Source organism: Conger conger, chromosome 12 (assembly GCF_963514075.1).
Source record: "Conger conger chromosome 12, fConCon1.1, whole genome shotgun sequence".
Classification (NCBI taxonomy): Eukaryota; Metazoa; Chordata; class Actinopteri; order Anguilliformes; family Congridae; genus Conger; species Conger conger.
Window position 1 is genome coordinate 44187053 of NC_083771.1, and position 27441 is coordinate 44214493.

General features: G+C 40.3%; 1 protein-coding gene across 1 annotated transcript in view; it reads left to right on the top strand.

Annotated features, from left to right (window-relative positions):
* LOC133141599 (uncharacterized) overlaps window positions 1-17629 on the top strand; it is a 39095-nt gene extending 21466 nt beyond the window's left edge. Inside the window, exons 9-15 of the mRNA XM_061262165.1 lie at window positions 4617-4955; window positions 5381-5614; window positions 12724-12840; window positions 14654-14755; window positions 16406-16477; window positions 16723-16815; window positions 17481-17629. Of these exons, the coding sequence (XP_061118149.1) occupies window positions 4617-4955; window positions 5381-5614; window positions 12724-12840; window positions 14654-14755; window positions 16406-16477; window positions 16723-16815; window positions 17481-17629 (1106 nt within the window). The remainder of the gene's footprint in view (window positions 1-4616; window positions 4956-5380; window positions 5615-12723; window positions 12841-14653; window positions 14756-16405; window positions 16478-16722; window positions 16816-17480) is intronic.
* The last annotated feature ends 9812 nt before the right edge of the window (window positions 17630-27441 follow it).

A 27441-nucleotide genomic window follows, 5' to 3' on the forward strand; every position in this document is an offset into this window, starting at 1 on the left:
CCCAGGACCTCCTTGCTGTGAAGCAGCAGTGCTACCCACTGCACCATCCGTGCTGCCTGCTAGCGAACAGAGCTTTAATTAATGCTGTGAAAATGTTACATTTTTGGCCATTTTGTTGAATTCAATGGCACTTTATTTTCTTTATTCTTTATTTAGGAGACGCAGTGCGGGGTGAATGCGTTTGTTACCTGTTTATTTGTGAGTGTGGCAACTACAGCAGGGTGGCCTGTAGCGTAGTGGTTAAGATAAAGGACTGGGACACTCCGTGTAGCAATGGTGTATAGAGGCCTCTGTCTTACCTGCCCCAGGGCCTGGACTAAACACACAAACAACCACACATGCACAGAAGTAGGGGAATAGCTGGTTCTGGAGTTTTAACACACACATACACACACACACACACACATACATACACGCACACACACACATACACACATATATACATACACACACACACACGTATATACACACATACACACACACACACACACACTAGCCGATGGAGATGAGAGCTCAGAGAGAGTGAACACACAGCTTTTATCTTGGGGAGGAGGGATGTGATTGGTGGAAGCGGGACCAGGATAATGATGATGGACAGGTGGGACAGCGGATGGAATTGTGATTGGCCCCCTGCAGAGTAGAAACAGAAAAACAGGGAACACAAGACGCAACAACGTGGAACGAAACAGCGAATAATTCAAAATGACATCTACAATGAATAAATCAATGTGTGTAATTAATTACTTTCATGCAAGTGAAAAATCATGCATAGTAAGTATTTTTACCTAAAACTAACATACTGTATTTATTAAAACTGCCCTCATTGCTTTTCAGATATAGCTCATATCCTAGTGTACGTGTTTGGTTCTGCTGTCCTAAGTGTCCTTAATTCTGTTGCTCTAGCAACAGAAGTGTTTCTGAAAGCAGGTGAGAAAATGCTTGTTACATCTGTGTTGATAGTTCCCTTCCTGTATTCTGATCTAAAATCTATTTTGTTGTTATTTTGTTTGTTTGGTTCTTTTCTGTTTTGAATATCTGATTCTTTTGTGGCCCTGTATTGCACTTTATTGCACAATAAAAAATTTAAAAAAGAGCAAGGCCCCCAACCCCACATTTCTCCAGGGGGGATTGGCCCCCACTAAATGTAATTGACTCTAAATCGTTTTGGATAAAAGCACCAGATAAATAACACATTCTATTATTTAAATGATAGTCTAATCATGCCTCACTTCTAGTTTATGACATGCCGATGACAACTTTACTGACTTGGCCTATGCTTATGCCGATGCTAAAATGGCACCTTATCTGATCTATGTTCCCTAGTTATTCCAGTTGTTCGGTATGCACTTATTGTACACAGGGCCGGATCTAGGGGGGAGCCAGAGGGGGCCATGCCCCCCCAAAACTTTGACCATTGACTTAAAATAATCAATTGCTTTGATCGATCCCTCCCCCAATCACAGCAGTCTAGAACCGGGGCTGATTGTACATCACTTTGGATAAAAGTGTCTGTCATGGACACAAATGTTATGGAATGTCAAAAGCCTAAACCCACTGGGTTATCTTCAGCTATAGAGCTCCAAGCTTGCAGTGTCTCTCTCTGTTCCCATTAGAAGCAGAAATATTTGGTCCTTAAATCCAGACTCTAAAGTGAACTTTTCAGTCTTGTATTGTTGTACTGTTCTTATACAGGTCTGTGTATATACATGGCTCAGGAAGTAAGAGCAGCCGTCTGGCAGTCGGAGGGTGGCCGGTTCGATCCCCCGCCTGGGCTGTGTCGAAGTGTCCCTGAGCAAGACACCTAACCCCCAAATGCTCCTGACGAGCTGGTTGGCGCATTGCATGGCAGCCAATTGCCGTTGGTGTGTGTGTGTGTATGTATGAATGGGTGAATGAGAAGCATCAATTGTACAGCGCTTTGGATAAAGGCGCTAGATAAATGCCAACCATTTTTTTTATATGCTGCCCCATGTTTGGCTGGCTTAACTTTGGCTGAATTTTTATCAAGTATACACCCAGCTTTACTTCCTGCTCATCTGCCTGCATAGACATGCAAGAAATGTGTGTGTGTGTGTGTGTGTGTGTGTGTGTGTGTACTTGTGTGTACACTGTACAATGAAGAAATCCAAAATGGAATCATTGAATGTTAAGAAACCACTCCCGCTACCTTTCTTTCCTTGTTTCATAGCATGAATCCGATTGTGAAGATAAGAAATAACTCAATGAAACATTGTGTGACTTATTTCCGCGTGTCACTGATTATGGTTTGTTCGAAATATTTGGGACACCGAAGGATTTTAACATGAATAATAGTTTGCGCCTCAAACTAATGCACGGAAATTCAGTGTAGGACTCGGGAGGATGCGCTTCTGACCACAGCTGCCCTTTCATTTCGTTCCTTCACAGCTCCATGCCAGCCTTACCTTTTATAAATAACAGTCACAAAGGAAATCAATGGAAGACCATACCAAACCGCCGTTTCCTTCCGAAATGTTCAAGAAACCTGAAGACAAACAAACATTCCAAAAGACCAGAGATGAAAAGTAGAACGGCAGACCAAGGCCTTGGGTGCTAACTTTCAATTCAAACCAAAACGTAAAAAGCCAGGTCTGGCGGGCAGAGGGACTATTATTTTCGTAAAGTATCTGTGGAAGCGCGCGATTTCAAAAGGTAACGTTAGTTCTATTTGCTCGAACTAGCACAAAGAGCCCCCCAAACGTATTTGAACTAGTTACCACTGAGTCTGCCATGCTAAATAAAAGCCCATTAGCCTATGTGAATACTGTCAGCGGACTGAAAACGTTATAGAGCAAGAGCCAGTTATGCATTTCGGCACTCAAGTTGGCAACGTTTTGTGCCTGACCCTATTCTAATCTATTGTCACTTGTTAATCGAGTTTTTCTGCTTACCACATTTATCTTTGAAAATGTCTCAAAGGAAACACAAGACAAACATTGAATGTATTTTTAATGGAACAATGTTTTATGGTAGCTACCCCCACTGGACATTGCCAGATAACGTGCAGTTATTGAAATAACTCATAGCGTCGTTATCAGTCATCATTTGCTTCACCGGGCTTCGCTGGTCTTGCTGGTATTTCAATCCGAGGATGTTGCCTTAGTTGTATTTTGTCGTTCTTACTCCCTTCCAAATCACCGAGAAGGTCAAAGGACACTTTAAAATCACTCATTTTGTTTTACTTTTGTAGGCTACTAGCGGTGGGATGAAGATGATAACGTTCAGTTACGTTCATTTCGGTTACAAAGTACATCACAATGATCTACAAACGCGGAGTAATATTAAAAGATTTAGCTCTGCGTATATCGTGGATATTGGCACGACTGGAACGCAAACTGACCAATAAAGACAATGGACCGGACCAATCCGTTGTATAAATGAGATTATTGAAACCATTAATAAATTGATTGGCAGACATCTCCTTCACTTCCAGCGCATGCCTTTAAAGTTAAACTCCAGCCAACGTTTTTCTTTTTCAGACCTAAGATATTCTGGGCTAGACTAAAACATTCGCGGATCTAGGCTCAAAACATTCGGTAAAGCTAAACCCTAACGACGCCGGTGCTTCTGACCGCACCTGCCCTTTCATGTCTTTCCCTGGCAGCTCAATGCCAGCCTTAGACACTTTTCCCCATGACACCGCCGTAAATCGAGTTATATGCTATTTAGCGCTGAAGCTCCTGACAAACTTCCCACAACCACCCTCTTTCAAACTCATCGAGCCCTGGGCCGTATGTATCAAACATCTGGAGAATGAGACGTAATAAACCTCTTAGGAGTGTAGCTACTGTGTAATCACTCTCCGCTTGAAGTGGTCGGTAAAACATATTTATCAAGCAGCTCATTTTTTCTCTTAGATAAGTCTTGAAATATTCTCAAGAGTAATTCTAAATTGCGTTATTGCGACAATCATAGGTACCCCCAAACGAAAAGATTACATAGGCATTCCAATGTCTTGATCAAGTTGATAATTTTGCATGCAAGTATTTTTCTGTACTTTGAAGGGCGCTGTCGGCTGCATGTACCAAAGGTGCGGGAGCCATACGGGTGAAAGTTAAGTAAAGAACATTTTTATCTTGCGTTATTGGAATGTCCCTAATTCGTTTGCCTTGCCTATCTAAATTATAATACTCCACGCATTTTGGACAGGCTTATGTAGACCTAATGATGAAGATCAAGATGAGAGTTCTCTCGTGGTTTGTGTCGTTGATTTGCGCCATCAGGACTGAAGGTAATTGACATGTCATAGTACGGCGAAATCTGGTGTTTCATACAAAAAATGTCATATAAGATTTAAACGATTTTTTTCGGGTTTTCTGGAATTAATCATCTCTGTATGTCGACAGAGTATTAACCTTAACCTGTTAAAAAACGTTTAGATTCCGACATTATTAATTCAGTTTCATTTTTCATTATTTTCCTGTTTGTTTATTCCTCAATTAACAGAACAAATATAGCCTATTGCTGTGTGACATATATTCTAAATTATGTTTCGTTTCATAACGTGCTCTTGAAATAAAACGAATACCAAGGAATTTCGAGGTTTTTGCAGTGCACATATTCTGACGGAATTTCAAAGTGATCTGTTCTGGTCTCAGGTTTTTCCGTGCGAGGTCCTGCGATGCCACTACTTGTCCAGTTGGGGGCGTCTGTGACGTTGCCCTGCTCTGTGGATACCCCAATACCTCTGCATGAGCTGGAGGTGCAGTGGATGAGGGATTCTGGAAGCCTGGTGCATCTGTTCCTGGGAGGAGAGAGTCGGCCAGAATCACAGAGCCCAGCGTACAGTGGCAGGGCCGAGTTTTTCACTGAAGAAATCTCCAAAGGAAACTTCTCTCTGCTGCTTAGGAATGCAACCACTGAAGACAAAGGGATGTACAAGTGTGTAGTTCACACTGACCGCGAGTCTAGTGAAACAAATGTGACAATAGATACTGGTAAGTAGCCCCACCACCTTTTATACATGCGGTCTAACATTTAGAGAAGTATAATAATAATAATTTGTTATTTAGCTGACATTTTTATCCAAAGCAACTTACAGTTGACTAAGCAGAGGACAATGCCCCCTGTAGCAATGCGGGGTTAGGGCCTTGCTCAAGTGCCCAACAGCTGCGTGGATCTTATTGTGGCTACACCGGGACTTGAACCATCAACCTTCCAGCGCCCAGTCACGTACCTTAGGCATTAGGCTACAGGCTACTTATTTCAATGGTGCATTCAATTTATTGGATTGAATTTGCCATTTTGCTGAAAATAAAATGAACAGGAAGTATTATTTTACATGCATAATGGAGCATGAAGGTGAAATTTGCCACACCCTGTTAAAAATAAATAGCAAAGAAAAGTTACTTGTGTTTTTCAGAACGGCTGGTGGTGACTGGTGCAGACGTGCCCGTATTTGCATATACTGGTGAAGATGTGATTCTGAACTGCTCAGTGGACACACATGTTCCTCTCGGAGAGTTAGAAGTCGAGTGGATGAAGACAAATGAAGAAATCCAGGTGCTGCTGTTTATGGAGGGGCGGTACAGACCGGAGTCACAGCCTGAAAGATTCAGAGGGCGTGCTGAGTTCTTCAGTGAGGAGATTCCCAAAGGCAACTTCTCAATGAAACTGAAGGATCTAAAAACTGAAGACACTGCACAATTTATGTGCACAGTCCATACAGACAGAGAATCAGTCAGTGCAACGGCAAACGTAGAAGTGGGTAAGGAATGTGATCACATACTAATTAATTCCAAATATTACATTTACCAGAAAAGGGGGAACAACATAGAGTGTAATGTTTTAATAGTGAAATAAGCATATTTCTCATCCTGTATGTTTTGTCATTACTGTCTAACATTAAAATACTAATCATTAAAACATTTCAGTCAAGCAAAAAAGTTAGGTAAATAATGTCAGCCATCCATAAACCATACAACAATATTGCAGTGTACTGAGCATGAAAGATCTTCATGAAGCAATGCTTTGGTGATGTATGCAGATGTTCAAGTTATAAAACCATAGGCCTATACCTCAGTCTGAAATTTGTTCAAAGATCATTGTGTGATTGAGCAGGGGTGGGAGACCAAGAGCGACCGGGAAGGGATCACAAAGTTACCAACAATAAGTTGGATAACCACTAAAATAGATGAGGAAAATAACAGAAAAAGGGAATAAAACTCCCCGGCGATCTGCCAACCGAAAATGTGACTAGAACTAAAATGGTCAAGAAAACAGCCTTCAAAACAGAGGCGGAACCAAGAAACAAAACTAGGGAAGGTTCTCAGGAGCTAACCAACCCAAAGGAAAACAAAAAATAGGACCCTAAACTTATCTATTTCTAATTTCTAACTGAATGAAATTCAGTCTTGGAACAGTCTCTCTCTCTCTCTCTCTCTCTCTCTCTCTCTCTCTCTCTCTCTCTCTCTCTCTCTCTCTCTCTCTCTCTCTCTCTCTCTCTCTCTCTCTCTCTCTCTCTCTCTCTCTCTCTCTCTCTCTCTCTCTCCCCCCTAGAGATACTTTGATGTAAAATTTTATTTGGAAAGGCAAACATCCCAAAATGAAACTAGAAACCATCCAACACAAAACATTACCTGGAGGGCTGTCTCTACCGCTCAATTACAACTTGTATAGATCCAAGGTCTGCCAACATATGGAAGAAAGGCTGGTATATCAGACTTCAGGATGTTGTTCACTTGACTATTCCTCTGTGACAAGCTCTTGTAATTGAGTTTTGAGCACACAACCTCATATCTTCTCACAGTCGGGGAAAAAGTCAAGAAACATACAAATGCAATCTGTAAATAGTAATTTAGCCACTCCCATTTTTCATAACTATACACTGTTAACAGACTCCTGTCTTGACATTATAACCACTGGATATAATGAGCATATCTTACTCAGTCTCATGCTACATTGCCGGTTTGGCAATAAAAAGTTGTTGTAAAAATACATTTTCCTTACAGAGGAAGAAGAAATAGGACAAAATCATGCCTTTTCCAACAATGCCACCTGACGTTCTTCTGTTCAGCCTTTGATTCATTGAACTCTTTGTCACAGGTTTTACCAATTGGCAAATTTGCACCCTGGTTTTATCTATGGCTGCTGCAGTTTTTGCAGTTTTTATCTGCATTCCTGTTCTTCGATGTATACGAAATCAAGGTAGGTGTGAACTCACTTCATATAATTTCTAACTGAAGGTATGATAAAATACAGCTCTTGCTGTATTTTGCTATATTTTTCATGAAATATATACATATATACAGTATATTTAAATATGCACAAATGGACTGGGAATTGATGGAAGAATAATCTGCACCTAGTCAAATCCACATATTGTTATTTACCATTATTGTGGTAGTAGTCTTATCGAATAGCTTATTTCATTTTTATGAATTTACACTCAGTGAGCACTTCATCAGGTATTTATTAGACTTATTTTTTCTATTTCTACTGCTGTAGCCCATCCACTCAGAGTTATGATGCGTTGTGTGTTCAGAGCTGCTCTTCTGCATACCACTGTTGTAATGTGTGGTTATTTGCGTTACTGTAACCTTGCTGTCAGCTTTGACCAGTCTGGCCATTCTCCTCTGACATCACTCATTAACAGGGCATTTCTGTCAGTGGATTTAGTTTTTAGTTTTTTGCACCATTCTTTGCAAACCTGTGAATTCACATTCTGTGAAAATCCCAGGCGATCAGCAGTTTCTGAGATACTTAAACCACCATGTCTGCCACCAACAATCATTCCACGGTCCAAGTAAAACATTTTCTGATGGTTGATTTGAACATTAACTGAAGCTCCTGACCTGTATCAACATGATTGCACTGCTGCCACAAAATTGGCTGATTAGATCGCATGAATAAGTAGGTGTAAAAAAGTAAAAATGTTCCTAATAAAGTGCTATTAAGTGAGTGTATAGTGCCTGCAATGAATTACGGGAGCTTGAGGCAAGGGAACTGTGAGTGCACTTATTTGTGATGATATTTAAAAGATTGACACAAACAAGCAATTTTTCAGAATCTTAAGAGCACAATTTTGGGATAAAATAGGGAATTTGACTTTCTATTGCCTTCAGATTATTTTTTTTGCATTTGGGCCAATTAGATCTACTTTGACGTATGATCTAATTTTAATCAAACAAACCTTGTACGTTCTTGAGACATTCTACAAAGAGAAGGTAACCCAGCCTCTGAGAATATAAACAACCGGACATATTGGTTATAAAATACATTTTAAGCCGCGGTGGCGCAACAGGCTAAGATGCAGCGAACCTTGCTGTTGCGGTTCAGTTCATTGCAGTTGCACACCGCACGGCCAAAAGGATGAGTTTGGCCGGGTCACGGGGAGCGGCATAATTGGCTCGCCGCTCCGAGGGAGGAGGGAGGACTCAGCGGGGGGAGGCTCACCACATACAACAACAGCCCCGATCGCCTCGGAGTCACAGTCACATGGAGACGATGCGGCCTGGAGTAGAAGGCGTGTCGCTCTCCGGATCGTTAGATCCGTTCGTGCTGCCGGGGGACGTGGTCGTATGTGTGCGGTATATCCTGGATAACATGCGTAATTGATATAGATAGGGTACAATTGCCAACAAAATTGGGAGAAAAGGGGAAAGATCTGAAATAAATTCATAAAAGAAAATACATTTTATATTTTAGGGAATTCCTCATATTCCCTAAATACTTATCTTAGCACTGTTATGACCCAGCACATGATTAATAAAAATATTGTTCCATATCTCAAATAATGTGTGCAAGTACATGTGTGTTCATTCTGACTTTTTCTTACTTCTTAGATGAAAGCAACAGGGCTCTGTTGCTATATTACATCCACGTCTCAGTTCCATGCATCCTGATATCCATCGCATTCGCCTTATGGGGTACAATTGAAGGTAAGTCTGCCTGCTTTGCTTTGTGCAGTTATTTCTAACAGTGTTCATGTTGTGATCCTTGACTATGGAGAGTGTAGACATGCAATCCTCCCCAAAACACCCGCCTGATTATTTTAACACCACAGACTCCCCTGCATCAGCTGCAGAGATTGCAGCATCAGTGTGAATGCACAGATTAATAAGAAACCACTAATCACTTGACCGTTACCATACTTTCTGCAGGGTCCCGTGGAGTAGCCATTCCAAACTGTCGAGAAAATAAGTGAAAAGAATAAAACTGATAAGTAAGAAATACAGAGCTGCAGTCTTGGCACTGCTTGTGTTCTGATGTCCATTTTATTTTGCAGGTTCCTTTCGAGAGGCTTATGTTTGCTCTGTTATGAATCTCATGAGGATCCTAAGGATATTTAAGATGTCTCCATATAAACCTCCTGGTATGTTTTTATTTCATAATGCAGTAGTTTATTATCATAATGACACAATTCTGCCTCCTACATCACAAGATTTTATGTCCATATCCAATATTTTTTTCTTAGCTTAAAAATGAAGGCTTATCAAAAGTCCTTCATAGTGAGGCATTCTGTTTAGTGAGCTAATTTTAAACCTGCATGAAGACCAGAGAGCTGTCTTTGGGATTAAAGCAAGCCATTTTGAAGCTACTATACCACAAGATGCAATGGAAGGCAAGATTACAATTTGGAAATAAGTACAGAGATGAACCAATCACCTAACCCTTTTTTGGAGAAGTAAGCCTTTTGAAATGTATCGTCCTATTGTCAATCAGAATGTGCTCCTTGTAGTGCGTCACGAGGATAACCACTCTCCTTATCCCTCCCCTATAACTCCTGACCCACAGTTTGCACTGCTGGCCTCCAGGCAAGACAATGTAAATATTTGACTAAGGTTAGGTTCACTTAAGGACCCGTAGACCTTTTCTGGTTATATTCATGTAGCATTATCTAGCTAGCTAGTTGTTTTCATAAGGACATTATAGTCGTGCTTTTATCCTAACTTGTCGAGTTATCTAGCAAAAATGATCATTGGATAAGTATTCGTTCTTACCTTGTCTATCAATACTTGGTAAACGGTTGGCATTTATGTGTGCCTTTATCCAAGGCGCTGTACAATTGATGCTTCACATTCACCCATTCATACACACACTCACGGCAATTGGCTGCCATGTAAGGCACTGACCAGCCCGTCAGGAGAATTTGGGGGTTAGGTGTCTTGCTCAGGGACACTTAGACACAGCCCGGGCGGGGGATCAAACCGGCAACCCTCCAACTGCCAGACGACTGCTCTGACTGCCTGAGCCATGTCGCATACTAATACTTGATATACTATGTTAGCTAGCTTGTGAAAATTCAGTCTCCCAAGATAAGCGTGTATCATGGAGGTAGCTATGGTAACAAACAATAATGTGTGGAAAGTGGGAGCACAGTCTGTCAATCATAGCTAATTGACCGTTCTTGTTTCCACACCAAGACAGTTGGGTAAACCTTTATTATGGGAAATTTAGGCTTAGAAAAATATGTTTTAAAATAAAAAAGTATGCATTGTATTGTGTTATTTTTGCCTAAAGACAACTGGCAAATGTCACATTCAAACCACCATGTTACTCTTTTAAAATGACTGGTTTCTTTTTACAGGTCCATGTCACATTAGAGTCTCGAAATTGGCTGTGCCATTGGAGATGTTTGTCATTACAGCAGGGTTCAATTCTGGTGAGTACATACTGCATACAATTATTTTAGTGCCTTTACAACATGGGTTGCATTTTCTTTATTATATGACATGATTTAGTTGTCGGGATGATTTTTAACATTTGAATAATTTATTATTCCTTCAGCTGTGTATGGCTTTGCTGAAGTAGACCAGATTATTATGGTAGCAGGATTGTTGTTAGGGTCCCCCATTCGACTGGAATTTTTGAGGGCCCTCTCCAGCTGTGGGATAATATATACAGTACTGTGCAGAAGTCTTAGGCACCCTATACTTTATGATATATATGTTAATTTTTGTGTGTGTGTTAGTATAAAAGAACACATTTTTGATTTCCAAATTTTCATGATTTTCATTTTCCAAAAGATTTAATTTTACAGAGACATTTTTGTATTAAATTTTCAAAGGTAACATATTACTGGAAGCAATTGACTACTTTTTACACAAAAACTTTATCAAGGCTGTCAGAAGCAAGGAGCCAACCAAAGTCGGCAGAAGAACTGTGGCAAGTTCTCCAACATTACATTACATGAATGGCATTTGTCAGACTCTCTCATCTAGAGTGACATACCGTTGATTAGACTAAGCAGGCGACAATCCCCCCCTGGAGCAATGCAAGGTTAAGGGCCTTGCTCAAGGGCCCAATGGTTGTGTGGATCTTATTGCAGCTATGCCTGGATTTGAACCCCCAGCCTTGCGGGTCCCAGTCATGTACCTTAACCACTACATGCTTGGAACAACCTCCCTGCTGATTGTCTTAAAGAACTCCTGGACAGCGTTGGCTATCTCAGAGAAGTGATGCAGTTTTAACGCCAAAGGGTGGTCCCAAAAAATATTGATTTGATTCAGTTTTTAACTATTCTGCCAAATTACAAAAATGTAATGTAAATTGTGTAGAACGTTTATTTCATTGAATTCTTTTTTAAAGAATCTTATCTGTACAGAATGTTAAACAGGTGCCTGAGACTTTTGCACAGTACTGTACATTCCTATGGTGATGTGTCCTATAATACAGGCAGATTTGACACGGAGAGAAAAAAAGGCCTCGTAATTTTACATTTCCACGTCTTGTAGGTTTTGTGTGGTCTAATTGCATTGTGTCACAGCTGTTTGGGTTAAGATAATGGATGGATGGATGGATGGATGGAAGAATAAATGTCCTGCTTCAGTGTTCTAGGATACTCACCTTACACCTCAACCATACGGGAGTTTACTGATATGCTTTGGTGACAATGAACAGTTTCCAATGTCTGTTACCCAATCAGGGACAGGAACCTGCATTGTGGGGTATAAAGCTTGTAGCCACACAACACTTCTTTGTTGTAACTGCCCTGCCTTGTTTTTACTTGGTATGTTTCATACTGTAATCAAGACTATTTTGCTCTATTAATGAATTGTTATTGAACTGAATTTTGGACGATAAGTTTTACTTCACAAAGGACTACATTCCTACAATAGCCATGGATGGAGTTCTTTGCTGTCCGAATCAAATTGTACCACGGTGATCTCATCCACTATAATAACATCCGGTTTGCTGCCTACCGTGATCCATGTGAACGCAGTAAAAATGCTGAAAAAGACCACCATAGTTCTTTTGGATAATAATGTATTGGAGGGGAGGTGAAGTGATTATAAATATTGTTCTGACGATAAAGGTTTCTGGAGTTTGAAGAGACTGTATATTTATACAGCTTCCCAGCTGTGATGACCCTAATGTTCAAATGTGTAGAATGTACAGTATATTCCAGTATATGCCTTTTCACCAAAGAATGATTCACTTATTAATTTTAACTTCTATTAAAATGCTTGATTGGCGACAATTGACATGATAAATGAATAATTGTATAATATGTAATAATTGCCAATAATTGTTTTTTTATTTTTTTACGGAAATGTCTGTAACAAGGATCTTATTGTCCTGAGCAAAAACCTGAGGGTGGAAACGTTAATAAATACTGAGTATATGGAGCACTTTTTCATTTTAATTGTGACATTATGGTCAGTGTAAGAAAGGTAATCAAACTTTTTTACATTGTCTTTTGTTGTAATGTTCTGTCAGTGTTCTGTGCACCATTTCATTATCTCTCAATTCTTTTCAAATCAGTTGCTCTTCAGCCATTATTTACAGACCCTACAGTAAAAACAGGAGATAAAGTACTCAGTGGAATGATGCTTGGAACGCTGCTATTAATACTTGGATTCGCAGCAGTGATCTCTTCTGGTAAGAATATACATTTTTCATTTCACAATATTGCAAAATGTGTTACACATGTTCTTACTATCAGTGATTGGCTGCAAATGTCTAGTGGGATATCTTGCAGCATTATGAAATAGTGCATACCTTGCCTTAAATAAGTATGTTTATTATAAACAATTGACTTGCTATGTGTTATGAATAGGCAAGATTTCCGCACGTGGGATCCACATCCGTGCACAAGGATTTTGTTTTGCGTGGTTTTAAGTTTGTTTCTTTTTTTCAATCATAATTAACTTGAACTTCCCGTGAAAGCATGCCACTGCATTAGGCAGGACGATCAGGCCCTGTAATGTTTCTGTGTCCGTCCTGTTTGTATTAGTGTTTATTCTCGTTATTTATTCATTTTTCATACATCCTTGGTTATTGTTTTCCATTACAGTTTTTCATTCGTGATCCCCTGTTATGTCTGCGTCTGATTGTTTACCAGCCTAGTCACTCCCCTGTCTGCGTGTCCCACTATACGGTAGTTTTCGGGATTTGAACATTCCTTCCAATCTCGCAGTTCTTACTTCCTGCTTCTCTCGGTAGTTAAATGTTGCAAAGCACTATTCTTACTAATTACTACTAATATCTACTACTAATCTAGATATTGTACAGTACTAATCCGATTGATACACTTACTGTCTGTCTGACTAACTAACAGTCACTTTTATTGGGTAGTTTAGAATTATTCACGTAACTAACTCACTAACGCAATCTCTTAGTTTTTCCACACTGTTCTATAATTCCGCCTCCCTATGCTATCCCTGATTACTCGCTTAGTTTCAGCGAAGTGTCCGCACCTGTCTCTGACTATCACTACGTCTTCATTCTATGCAAATGTCTACTCCTTAATCCGGAGACGTATGTTTTACCTGTTTGTTAAAGTGCATCCAGTCCGCGTTTTCATCTCCCCGTGTTTTGGTGTTATTACCCTATTATGTTTCCCCACCTGTTGTCTATTTGTTCAGCAGCCCACCTTCTCCCGAGCCCCGCCTAGATTGTCACTTCCCTCATGTATTTAAACCTCAGTCTCCGCTTCATCCATTGTCAGAACGTTGATCATTGATCGTGCTGAGTTTTTGTATGCCTATTTCTGAGATTCATAAAAGACACCGCTTTGGTTTTGATTTTCGAGTTTTGCCTTGCCCTCTGGTTTTGTACCTTAGCCCTTTGATTACTTGGATTTTGACCCTTTGCTTGTTTTCCCAACTATTCTTTTGCTTGCTGTTTTTGGTGTTGTCTTGGATTATCCCATGGTCTGCGTAGAGTCCTCAGTGCTGTGCTTAACAGGCCCTAAATAGGATAGGTAAGGTAAAGGTTTATAGTGTAGGCATGGTAAGTTAAGCATTACTATGGTAGGCATGGTATGGCAATTGAACAGTAATGCAAATGATGCATTATTTGAAATTAGTTTGTATAGTCCCTTTAAATTGGAAAATGTCAGAATCACATTCAGTTTATACTTTATCAATGCAGTCCTGTAGCACAGTGCTTAATGTTTTGCATCATCTATTTTTTCAGTTCGTCGGGTGATTAAATTAAGAAATCGATTGGTAAAGATCTGGTTGTCTTGGTGGATTGTATGAGTGGAATCCTGTGTTTCTCATTAATATCCATCTGTTTCTCATGTTTATGCTTCTGCACATAACTGTTCCGCCTGTCCCTATACAGCATGACCAAATGCACATCTGACCTAGTGATGTTAATTTGTGCAGCAGAAGGGCAAGACTGAGATGTGTGTCCACATGCTTTTGTAACCGGAAGTGTCAAACACCGTTCTTTTCTGTGCTTACAGGGACAGAACCTCTCCTTATGGTTCTGTTGCTACAAATCGCCATCAATGCCCAATTGGTGTGCATTACGATCCTCATGAGTAGTCAAATTTTTCTTGCACTGGGTAAGTTGACCTTATAATTCATAACAAAAAAAACCTACTACATACAGGGCTAACAGACCCGACAAAGGAAAGCCAAAACGTAGTCACGGTCACAGGCAAAAGTTTGGTAACAAGTAGATAGTCCAAACAGGCAGATAAACAAAAACGAAACCCAAAGTCACAAACTGGGAATCCAAACAAAGTCCAAACACAGCGGGTCAAACACGAACAGAAGGAGAATCCAAAAGGCAGTGGTAGAGGTACACAAAACGGGTTGACGCACAGGCAGATCAGACAGAGAATCAGCTGGAGAGAATGGCACGAGCACATTACAATCTGGCAAAGAACGAACAGAACAGACAGGTTTAAATAGACAGGTAACGAAGGGAAACGAGAAATAAGGTGTGCATGATAATCAAGAAGTGGGACACAGGTGACACGAATGAATGACATGAATGAACAGACTACAGAAAGCACAGAGGGAAACAAAAGGTGAAACACTGGGGACTTGGACAGAACCACAGACATAGAAAATACAGATCATGACACATGGCACTGGATTTGTCCATATATAACAGCCTTCACGGTCTCCAGAGCTTTTCTGGCATATTCTCGAAGAATATCAAAATTCTGTCACAACAGAGTGTGCACAAGTTGATTTACTTCCATGGAAGACACTGCTAGAGTCTTGATTTCATTGGCTTATATTTGTTTACATTTTGATCACTATCTGCACATGAATAGGGGACAGTGTTTTTAGTCTTTCTTCATCACAGATATATGAAAGGTATCACAGTATGTGTTTTTTCAATTTATAACATGGTTTTTAATTCTTAACAATCCATACATCTGTCAATGTAATTTTTTAATTAAATGACGGACAGCAAAAATGTGTTAACTGCACTTATAAGTTGTTAAGGTCTATGAACACAGACATGTTTGAGATTATAAACCTTAAGAATATAAACCATAAACCTGGTGTATGGGGATTTGATAGATATTCTTAGTGTAACTGATGATCTCTCAGTAATAGAGGTGTTTTACTATATTTAACATGTAAAAGATATGTACACTCACCAAGCACTTTATTCAGAACATTTTTACTTTATTACACCTACTTATTCATGCGATTATCAGCCAATTGTGTGGCAGCAGTGCAGTCATGTAGATACAGGTCAGGAGCTTCAGTTCATGTTCAAATCAACCATCAGAATGGGGAAAGTTTTGATCAAAGTGATTTCGACCATGGAATGATTGTTGGTGGTTTGAGTATCTCAGAAACTGCTGATCTCCTCGGATCTCCTCTGATCTCTAGAGTTTGCAAAGAATGGTGCAAAAAAACTTTTAAAAATCCAGTGAGCAGCAGTTCTGCAGACAGAAACATCTTGTTAATGAGAGATGTGAGAGGAGAATGGCCAGACTGGTCAAAGCTGACAGGAAGGTAACAGTAAAACAAATAAGCACATATTACAACAGTGGTAGAAGAGCATCTCTGAACACACAACGCATCATAACATGAAATGGATAGTCTACAGCAGTAGAAGTAAAGAAGTAAAAAAAATAAGTCTAAAATACCTAATAATGTGTTCACTGAGTGTATATCCTAAATCAAAGGGATTCACCAGCATCAGTTAATAACACATCTTTATTGTGTTCCTTTCTGTTTTTCAGTGTTGGTTACAGTGAAATTTGCACTGCTTTTTGCCCAAGACTTAATGTCATGCTTGCTGAAAAGATGTGGATGTAAGTATAACTTGCTACATTGTACTGATGATGGGCTTTTCATTTGTAATGAGGATGTTGAATCCATACAATTTGCAGTGCCGTTTGTGTATGCTGGCTTATGATATTCCCATTCTGCACTATGGAGGCTGCTGGTGATGTCACTGACTGCTGTTTTCGGGTTTTTCTTCACAGCTCTTAGGACTCATCTTGTCATGAATTGCTGATTTCATGCTGATTGCAGGATTTCTTTGGCTTTCTTTCAGATTTGCGTCAGAAAGTCTTCCTTCTGCTTTGGCTCACTCTTGATATTGCATTGAGCTTTGTAATTCTGGGCATCACTTTGGAAAACGATAAAGGTATGGAATTTAGTTTGTGTTGATATATTTAATAATTTTTGTCCTGTTGATTAAGCTTAGTCTGCCCTGATGTATTGCACATTTTCATAAAGAGACTTCTCACCCCCATTATTACATTATTATTCAACATAAGCAGACTGTAGGCCTGGTCTTCAACCCCCATGCCCCAGTGCAGTGACGTGGACACTGTGTTGTAGGAGACGCCATCTTTCGGACAAGACGTTAAACCCAGGTCCTGACTCACTGGGGTCATTAGAGATCCCATGACACACTTTGCAAAGAGTAGGCAGTTGCCCTTTGTCCCGGTTAAATTCCAAACCCTGGTTTTTATTCAACCTGTCTGATTTAATTGGCCAAAAATGTGCCCTCTCCCTCTCCACCTCAGCTGTTGTGTGGAGAGCATTCTGGGTGGAGCTGCACACTGGTGGGGGTTGAGACCAGTTCCCCTTTACCACTGTAAAGTGCTTTGAGTGCTATATAAATACACCAATCAACCTAACTACCTACCTACCTACCTACCCAACCACCTACCTTCCTATCGACCTTCCTTCCTGATAAATCCTCTGCTTTCTCCCTGTCTAAATAATGAAAAATAGGGCAGAAAAAGTATAAAAATAAAATGCTTTGTTCACAACTTTAATGAGCTGATATGTGTGTTACTGCAGAACTCCCTGTATGGATGTGTTTCTTTGCATTCCTCTACATCCAGACTGCCACAGTGGTCTTTCAGCACAACACTGATGATTATGATGATGTTGCATGGGGTACAGTATCATTTGATAAATGCCTTTTTATCATTGATTGTGGAGCTTGATAGATTTGGACTGGTTTTTATTCCTATTTTATCCACATAAACAACCAATTTGAATTATTTGTCATTGTTTTTATAATTATTTTTCTGTATCAGGAGTAACTGTACAACTAGTAAAAACCAGGATAGAGTGACATAATTAAAAATGACAACTACATTTAACACATCAGTGTACGTAATTAATCATTTTTATTCAAGTAAATAAACGTACTTAAGAAACCGATTTCATCTGAAACTCAAGCATGTTATTTTTACTTAACTTGCATACTGAAACTTCCCTCCTTGCTTTTCAGATGTAGCTCATATCCTTGTGTACGTTTTTGGTTCTATTTTAAGTGTCATTAATTCAGTTGCTCTAGCAACAGAAGTGTTTCTGAAAGCAGGTGAGTGCAGTAAAACATTTTGTATCTCAATGAAAACATCTGTGGTGATTGTCCCCTTGTGTGTGAGAAGTGTGTGGATACAGTGGCTTCAGAAAGTATTCAAAGTATGCATTCCCTTTTTGCACACTTTCTTGTGTTGTAGATAGTTTTAAATGGATAAAATTGCCAAAAATGGATAACAACTGATAAATGTTTGCCCATCAATCTACACTCAATAACCTATAATGGCATTCCAAATTGTGGTCAGGTGCATCCTGTTTGCTTTAATTGTGTGCAGTACAGGTTTGGACCACTGGAGGGTGGTTTGGTCATTTGACAAACTTGTCAACCTATTTACTCACAGGTGTAATCATTTCAGTGCAGTCAGGCCGCACCCTCGATAAACCCTCCTCTCACAGCACTCTGTAATTTGTGTTACGCTTCGGCTGGTAAACGTTATCACTGGGTCTCTGAGAAAAGAGTTTGTTGGAGTCTAACTCTCCCTTTGTTAGAATACTTTTTTTTTCTTTGAGAATAGTGTTTGTGGGAGTCTACTGTGTTAGTTTATTTGCTCCTGCAAGTTCACTTTTTGGGATCAATTTAAATTCACCTTCTTTATCCTTCTGTTTGTGAGAATTTTTCTTCCCCAGTGGGGTAGTTTTCATTAAAGGTTATTCCTCCTTTTACCTTTTCGTTTCCCTGCCCTTTAGTCTGATTTGCAGATCTGGTGGTTGTTTGTTTGCGGACAGCTTTTAGGAGCCCTGGTGTCTGCGTTTGGCCTAACACCCCAAACCCCACCTTACAAATTATCCTTATCCTTGTGTCTAGAACTTGACTGTAGTCCCCCTGTGGCAAATTGAATTGATTTGACATAGTTTAGGAAGGCACACACCTATGTACACTGCACACACATTCAGACTGCAGGTCAGAACAAAACCAAGCCATGAAGGCCTGGGAACTCTCGACCTCTGCAGTACAATTGTGGCGAGGCATAGATCAGGGCAAGGGTATGAAACCATTTCTAATGATTTGAGTCTTCCCAGGAGCACAATGGTAGACATTTGGAACCACCAGGACAACTGAGTAACCGGGCAAGAAGGGCCTTGGTCAGGGAGGTGACCAAGAACCCAAGGGTCACATTAACAGAGCTTTGGGAGAACTTGTTGTTGACACGCAAATTCAAACTACCGGCAAACTGAATTTAGCATTCACTATCCGATATCTACATAAAAATAAATAAAGCAATACATCCTTGGACACATGTTAAATGCAATGTGACTAAGTTGAAAAATGTAACCACTGTTCATAATTTTATTAAATCCATCAATTTTCCAAATTTTTTTGTTGTCTAGTACTGTAATCACTATCCAAGGGTTTTTTTTAAGAGTTGTGTTCTATCTAATGTTCGCCAGAGCTACCTTACCTAACTATGTATAGAGTTATTCCATGCCAGGAGGTTGGACCACAGCATCTCTCAGACTTGTTTCTTTTTCTGTGTTTTGGTAGATAATTATAGGGTTTTTACGTTCTACGAATGAGTGGGGAGGACTATTTGAAACGTTTACGTTTCAGTCCTCATGTTGGCGCTCAGTATGTACGGGAAGCAGTGTATACTGCAATTAGTAATCTGTCATAAAATTACCATTATCTGAAATATCTAATCTAATCACAAATTTAGTATTTTAATGAATAATTAAAATAACAAATATACAGATAATCTGAAGGTTGGAGTTCTTCGGAACTCAGCTCTCATGTCACGCAACACCAAAACAGACTGGGTTTAAATTATATATATATTTTTTAACAAAGCTACAAAGAAAGTACACAAGGGATAATCTAATCTAATGAATGCTAACAAGGGATGCTAACCAAGGAATGTAGGTGTGTGTGTGTGTGTGCGTGTGTCGGTGAGGGTGTGCGCGTAATTGTACCAGAATTCATTTTGTCTCTGGACAAAGAGAGGGGAGAATACACGGTGTGTTTGTATAGTGTGCGTTAGTGGTTATTATTGGAGTTTGGAGAGTTAGCTGTGGTTAGGAGTAGAACACGTGTGTGATTACTGTGCAGGCTATGTACGTGATAACGGCAAACCGATGAACATAAATGAGCTACACATATTTCAGCCTAGGGCGGCACGGGTGGTGCAGTGGGTAGCACTGCTGCCTCACAGCAAGGAGGTCCTGGGTTCGAATCCCCGTTGGCCAGGGCCTCTCTGTGTGGAGTTTGCATGTTCTCCCCATGTCTGCGTGGGTTTCCTCCCACAGTCCAAAGATATGCAGGTTAGGCTGATTGGAGTGTGAGTGAGTGAGTGAGTGAATGGTGTGTGTGCCCTGTGATGGACTGGCGACCTGTCCTGGGATAGGCCCCCCTGTAAAATCAGCCACATGTAATTTGTAACATGTTTATAATAAAATAAAATTTAAAAATGTATAAAATTATCCCCACAGTATCTTTACCTACAGAATTGATCCCCAATGACAAAAGTGCATGTTTAGGGCAAAATAATAGAAAGTAGGTGCATGTTTTCTGATGCTCGATATGAATTCTACACCCATAACTACACCTAGATCCCTTTTCCTTACAAAGTTAGGGACCTCTAAACATCATGTCGTGCCATGCCATGTTTTTTGTCGAGGCACCCGTCAGACTTTAAATGGCTCTACTGGCAAAACCAAACAGAATATGAAGCAAATGTTCAGGAATTCTATATCTCATCATTATCTACCATCCATCCATCCATTATCTTAACCCGCTTATCCTGAACAGGGTTGCAGGGGGGCTGGAGCCTATCCCAGCATACATTGGGCGAAAGGCAGGAATAAACCCTGGACAGGTCACCAGTCCATCGCAGGGCACACACACCATTCACTCACACACTCACACACTCACACACTCATACCCTCATACCCTCATACCCTCATACCTATGGGAAATTTAGACTCTCCAATCAGCCTAACCTGCATTTCTTTAGACTGTGGGAGGAAACCGGAGTACCCGGAGGAAACCCACGCAGACATGGGGAGAACATGCAAACTCCGCACAGAGAGGCCCCGGCCGACGGGGATTCGAACCCAGGACCTCCTTGCTGTGAGGCGGCAGTGCTACCCACTGCACCATCCGTGCCGCCCATTATCTACCAACACACGGAAAAAGAGAAAGAACTGAGAGGTGCTGTGGTGCGGCCTCCTGGAGTTGGCATGGAATGGCTCTGTAGCAGGGGTCTCCAACCCTGGTCCTGGAGAGCTACTGGGTCTGCTGGTTTTTGTTTTCACCTTAAAATCAGCACCTGTTGAGACCCAGGTAACCAGGTGAGGTGAGTTAATTAATTAAATTAGAGCAGTTGATTATAGTTAATTGCAGGGTAAGAATGAAAACCAGCAGACCCAGTAGCTCTCCAGGACCAGGGTTAGAGACCCCTGCTCTATAGAAACCTGTGTTGCTTAAAATAAAAGTAAAATCATCAGTCACCTATAGGATCCTACCAAAAAGACCAATCGCCTATCCATATGAAAGGGCGGCCTCTAGCGTAGTGGTTAAGGTACATGACTGGGGCCCTCAAGGTCGGTCGTTCTAATCCCGGTGTAGCTCCAGTAAGATCCCTGACACAAAAGTGTTAAACACTAATTGTAAATGTGACCGTCTCTGAGAAATGTGTTGTACTTGTGCAGACTCTGGAAATCACAAGGCCGAACTGTGGGATTCTCTGTAAGGTTTTTATTATGTATGTCTTTACAGAGAAAGGGGAGCGAACTGTGGATTTTTGGTTGATCGTCTTGCCTTTTGAATCTTTATTTTTGGCCTGTTGGGTTAGTTTACAGATGCATGCATACTGTAAGTATCCTTTGGAAATATTGCTAACATTTGGTACCCTTCATATATGTCCGATATTTCTCAGATATTACTCAATATTACTAAAATTGCTTCAAATTGAAGAGAACATCTTGCGTGTGTTAATGCAATATTGTCATTTTGTGCTATATGTTGACCATTTTTGTCACTTTGGACTGTAGATAAGCGGAAAAGAGAAAAGTAAGTACAAACTACTTGTAATAAATTCACTTGCCTCAATTGAGTGCAATAATTTGGTATACATAATTTTGAGCATATTCTTTGATGTTGTTTTTGGTTATTACAATATTCAGAATAGACCATGTGAAAAATCTTCATTTAAAATTTTTTAAAAAATGTTTTAGTTGACTAAGTATATTCTTAGATGTTAAATATAAAATCAAGATGTAGTGTAAACCCTTCTAAATTAGGGGATTTATTTGTGTCTGAATCTTTAATTTGCTTTCACTGTTTGTTGCAATATTGTCATTTGATTTGTCCTTAGAATAAGACATGAATTGATGCGCATTACCCAGAGCTGCCGAAGACGAGTCCAATCTCCAGCGTCATCTCGGCGTGATCAGGTGTCAGAGACCGAGTGGGATCTGGGGTGGGGGGAAAACGAGCTCAATCTGGGCCATGACTGGATCTCTCAAGATCCCAAACAAACCTCAAAATCAGCCAGGAATTTAACTGATTTAAAGGTACAATAGGTAATTTCAGACTTCTAACAGAGAGGAATCACAGCAACAAACACGCTGAAACCATAGCACTATTTATCCCAACACCCAACAATCATGCCACGGTCAAAATCACTGAGATCACATTTTTCCCCATTCTGATGGTTGATGTGAACATTAACTGAAGCTCCTGACCTCTATCTGCATGAGTGTATGCATTGCACTGCTGCCACTTGATTGGCTGATTATACACTCACTGAGCACTTTATTAGGAAAATGTTTACTTTATTACACCTACTTATTCATGCGATTATCTAATCAGCCAATTGTGTGGCAGCAGTGCAATGCATGCATCAATGTAGATACGGGTCTGGAGCTTCAGTTAATGTTCACATCAACCATCAGAATGAGGAAAAAATTACTTTGACCATGGAATGATTGTTGGTGGCAGACAGGGTGGTTTGAGTATCTCAGAAACTGTTGATCTCCTGGGATTTTCACACACACTGGTGTCTAGAGTTTGCAAAGGATGGTGCAAAAAAAACAAAAGAATTCCAGTGAGCAGCAGTTCTGCAGACAGTAATGTCTTGTTAATGAGAGACACCAGAGGAGAATGGCCAGACTGGTCAAAGCTAAAAGGACGGTGACAGTTACTCAAATAACCTCACATTACAACCGTTGTGTGCAGAAGAGCATCTTTGAACATACAACACATCATAATGCTAAGTGGACAGGCTACTGCAGTAGTAGTCTAAAAAAACAAATACCAAATACCTAATAAAATTTGATATCAACATTATAATTATCATTATAGTTCATTATGTTATTATACACACGGTAAAGTCATTCATGGTTTCAAATGAAAAAAAAAATTAGAATTCTGCGACACTAACCCAAATTAAAATCCATGCATCTGCAATTTTTCAAATATTCAGATGTTCCAACTCATCCTTTCAAGTGCACATTTAGGTTTCAAACTTGTTCTTGTTCAGAAGTTTCAGGTATAATTTCAATATTGTTTCTCTTTGTAGACACGACAAGCAGAACCATTAGAGATGAACCCTCTCTCCACCTGAGCAGAGTACAGCACAAAGGCAGGAGGTATTTATCTGTGAGCCAGTCTGTCCACCAGGGGGCCTTGCTGCAGTCCTGAAGATTCTAGTGTAGAAACACATCAAAGAAGTTACATTTACGAATCATTCTTGGAAATATGTTACCCAGGCCAGTTGCTATGGTTCCATACAGTAGTGTAGGTAAGCTTAATTTTATCATCTAATATTTTTAGAACGGAATGGAGTGTAGCTGGATCAAGGGTGAAAAAACAAGATCTACCATGATTGGATCTTTTAAGCAAGACAATGATCCAAAGCAAATTTCAAAATCAACCAAGAAATGGTCGACTGACTGAAAATTTTTGTTAACTGACCATGAAAATGCTCTCGACTTAAACCCAATTGACAGATTCTGTGGTCAAACATCCCCCAATAAACTCACCCATCTCATAACACACTGTAGAAGACTGTCGTGTTATCCTCGGTAGCCATATAAAATACTGAAAAGGTGTGAATATTTATAGCACCAAATGGAGTTACATGAGAGTACGTTCAGTACCCATGATATTTAATTTGTATAGGCTTGTTCATCTTCAAGGGTATTAATAATATTGTGGTGCTCTGTATATTATACACACAGCATGATTCCTGTGACGGGGTGTTTCCTTTTAATTGTCATTTATATAGCGCCTTTATCCAAAGCGCTGTACAATTGATGCTTCTCATTCACACACACACACACACACACACACACACACACACACACACGGTGATTGGCTGCCATGCAAGGTGCCAACCAGCTCATCAGGAGCATTTGGGGGTTACGTGTCTTGCTAAGGGACACTTCGACACAGCCCGGGCGGGGGATCGAACCGGCAACCCTCCGACTGCCAGACGACTGCTCTTACTCCCTGAGCCATGTCCCCCATAATGTCACCCCTTAATTCCAAATTAAGTAATTGTTGAATATGTTATTATTATGTGTGCACAGAAACATTGAGTGTTAAATGAACTCTGAGGATATTTTTATTGTGTGGCCTCATATGAGCCAGTTAGAGTTCATTATCACTGAATATTTAATTGTTCAGCGCACTGATCAGACTGAACTCTAACCCACCACGGCTGGGATGAGTTCACACCACGCTCACATACTGTCATCCTGTTTATCACATAACTTCGTCATCTGTGTTACTGTTTTAGAAATGGTTTTTTTTATCTCTGTGGTTTTACAGGGACTATGAAGATGGTCTCAGTGACGTGTAAAGGATCCTTTGTTGTCGACACAAGGGCACAGTCTAAGGGCCAGATTATGTGTACCCACAATGCACTTTGCAGTATTGTTCTTTGCTAATTGGTACACTGAATTATGACATCATTCATCTGTAAATCAGTTCTCCCTTTGCTAATACTGCTCCATGCTGAAAACATGTTCCTGCTTTGTTTGAAATCAGGTTGTTTGTTTCTCAAGAACATTTCTCTCACATTCTGGTGAAAGCCTAGCTAGCGAACAGAGCTTTAGTTAATGCTGTGAAAATGTTGAATTTTTGGCCATTTTTGTTGAATTCAATGGCACTTTATTTTCTTTATTCTTTATTTAGGAGACGCAGTGCATTGTGACACTGCGGTGTGAATGCGTTTGTTACCTGCTTGTACTCATGAGTGTGGCAACTAGCGGTGCTGAGGGTGCTACAAGCACTCCCTGGTGAGCTCATGGCAAAATGCTTTGTATGAGAACGACCTTAAAACATTTCAATTAAATTCATTAAAACACTTTGCATAATGTTACTGTTGTTATTGACATAAACATTGTATGTTTTCGGAATATTGGGGAAATCATTTGCTTTACACTTTATAATTTAATAATAGTGTTTCTTGTGTAAAATTCTGCTATGACCAGCTTGAAATGACCAGCTACCAGGTGTTTCAAAACCTAGCTTGAGCTGGTCAAACCATGTTGAGTATGGAGCTGGTCTGTATCAATCGACTGTTGAAAAATATGGACCGAGTGCCTGTTACCTCACCCACTGACTATCCGTGGGCTTGGGAAGAGTGTTTGGAAGCAACAGAAGTCAAGTTTACCGGTCTAAACTGGTCAACCAGCTACCAGCAGTTTCAAAACCTAGCTTTAGCTGTTTTTCAGCAGGGAGAGCTAATGCACGCCATAGGCTACACAGGATAAGTTGGCTAAACTTCACATTTCCTGTTGGTGCAATTCCTGTCAGAGAAGATCAGATCGTATCAAAATGGCTCGAAACTTATTTTGACATAAAAGGAGCACGACTGAAGATGACCCAGGAAAGTAACTGGACTCCCGCTATTGCCTGGTACCAGCACCGGCGCTGAGATGGTACCTACACTCACAGTAGCGCTATAGGGTAATGAGTCTAACGTGACAGAGATGCTCTTCTGCACACCACTGTTGTAATGTGTGGTTATTTTTGTTACTGTCACCTTCCTGTCAGCTTCCACCAGTCCAGCCCTTCATTAACAACACGTTTCTTCACACAGAACTGCTGCTCGATGGGTGTTTTTTTGTTTTACACAACATTCCCTGCAAACTAGAGATTGTTGTGCGTTAAAAACCCAGGAGATCATTCGTTTCTGAGATACCCTGTCTGGTGACTACAATCATTTCACGGTCAAAGTCACTAAAATCACATTTCTGTCAGGGTTGGGAGGTAGCACCGGGTGTGGCCACCAGGGGCTTATTATTTTCACCTGGCCCTCATTAGTGCCAGGGGAGCCTACCTCCGGTGGGTATTTAAAGCGCTTGCTGGCATTCCGTCGGCGCTTTGGTATTCACTGTGCGCTCTGATACCAAGCCGGTATGCACGCGGTAAGACTCTAGCTGTTATGAGTCAGGTATCGTGCAAGTTCTGGTTTTACGGTCTGATTTAAAAGAAAGAAAGAAATAAGAAAGGAAATATATAGGGTAAGGAGGACGCTCAGCTAGTTGGTGCTGTGTGCACGGCTGACGCCTTCTGTAAGGTTTTCTTTTCTTTTCTTTTCAGCTCGTGTGAGCTTGCAGGTGAGGGACGTTGTCCCCGGTATTTGTATTTTTGGTTTGTGTTTTTCCTGAGCTGCGACTCAAGGTTCTTTGTTTTCTCGCCTAGTCTTTTATACTAGGTTGTTATTTTATTTTGTCCCCGGTCCGGGGTTTTGCGGTGCTCAGTTTTAGCACTCCTTTTCGTTGGGTTGTTCGCCCTGGTTTTCAAGGGTTGTTTTATTTTCTGGTAGCCGGTTTTTTAGGGCTGTTCCTTTTATTTTGGTCGGAGTTGTCTCCAGACCTTTTCTGTTTCATTTTACCTTCCGGAGTTTTGTGGCGAACACGTTCGCGTGTTCGCTTTTAAGGGATTACCCTTAGTCGCTCTTGGCTCTCCGCCAGTCCCCGACCCTACAATTTCTTCCCCATTCTGACATTTGGTCTGGCAACATTTTGTGGCAGAGAGTGATAGCGTTGTGTGTTTTTCTTGTGTGAAAGCAGTGTTTTTGGATAAATGTAGCACATTCTATTAATCAGTCAAATTTTGCAATATATAATTTGTGTATAAATTATGTTCGCCTGAATATCAATTTGTATTATTCCCTCCACAAACCAACGCACTTTGTATGCAGAGAACCCCCATAGGAAAGGTCAAGCTCAAACCCATTCAAATCAGATAAATAACAATCCCCTGATGTGCAGCGTATGAAATATATTGATATACAGTACACTTGTACATTGGGCTCCAGCATTATTGCCACCCCCGATAAAGCTTCACAAAAGGTTTTTGTAAACCAAAATACAATACTTATTGACTGAAGCTTTATTTTCCAACGTGCGTAAAATAGTATGTTTTATTAATGATTCAGTGGAATCAATGGAAATATCACATTTTTCAAATCAAAAAATA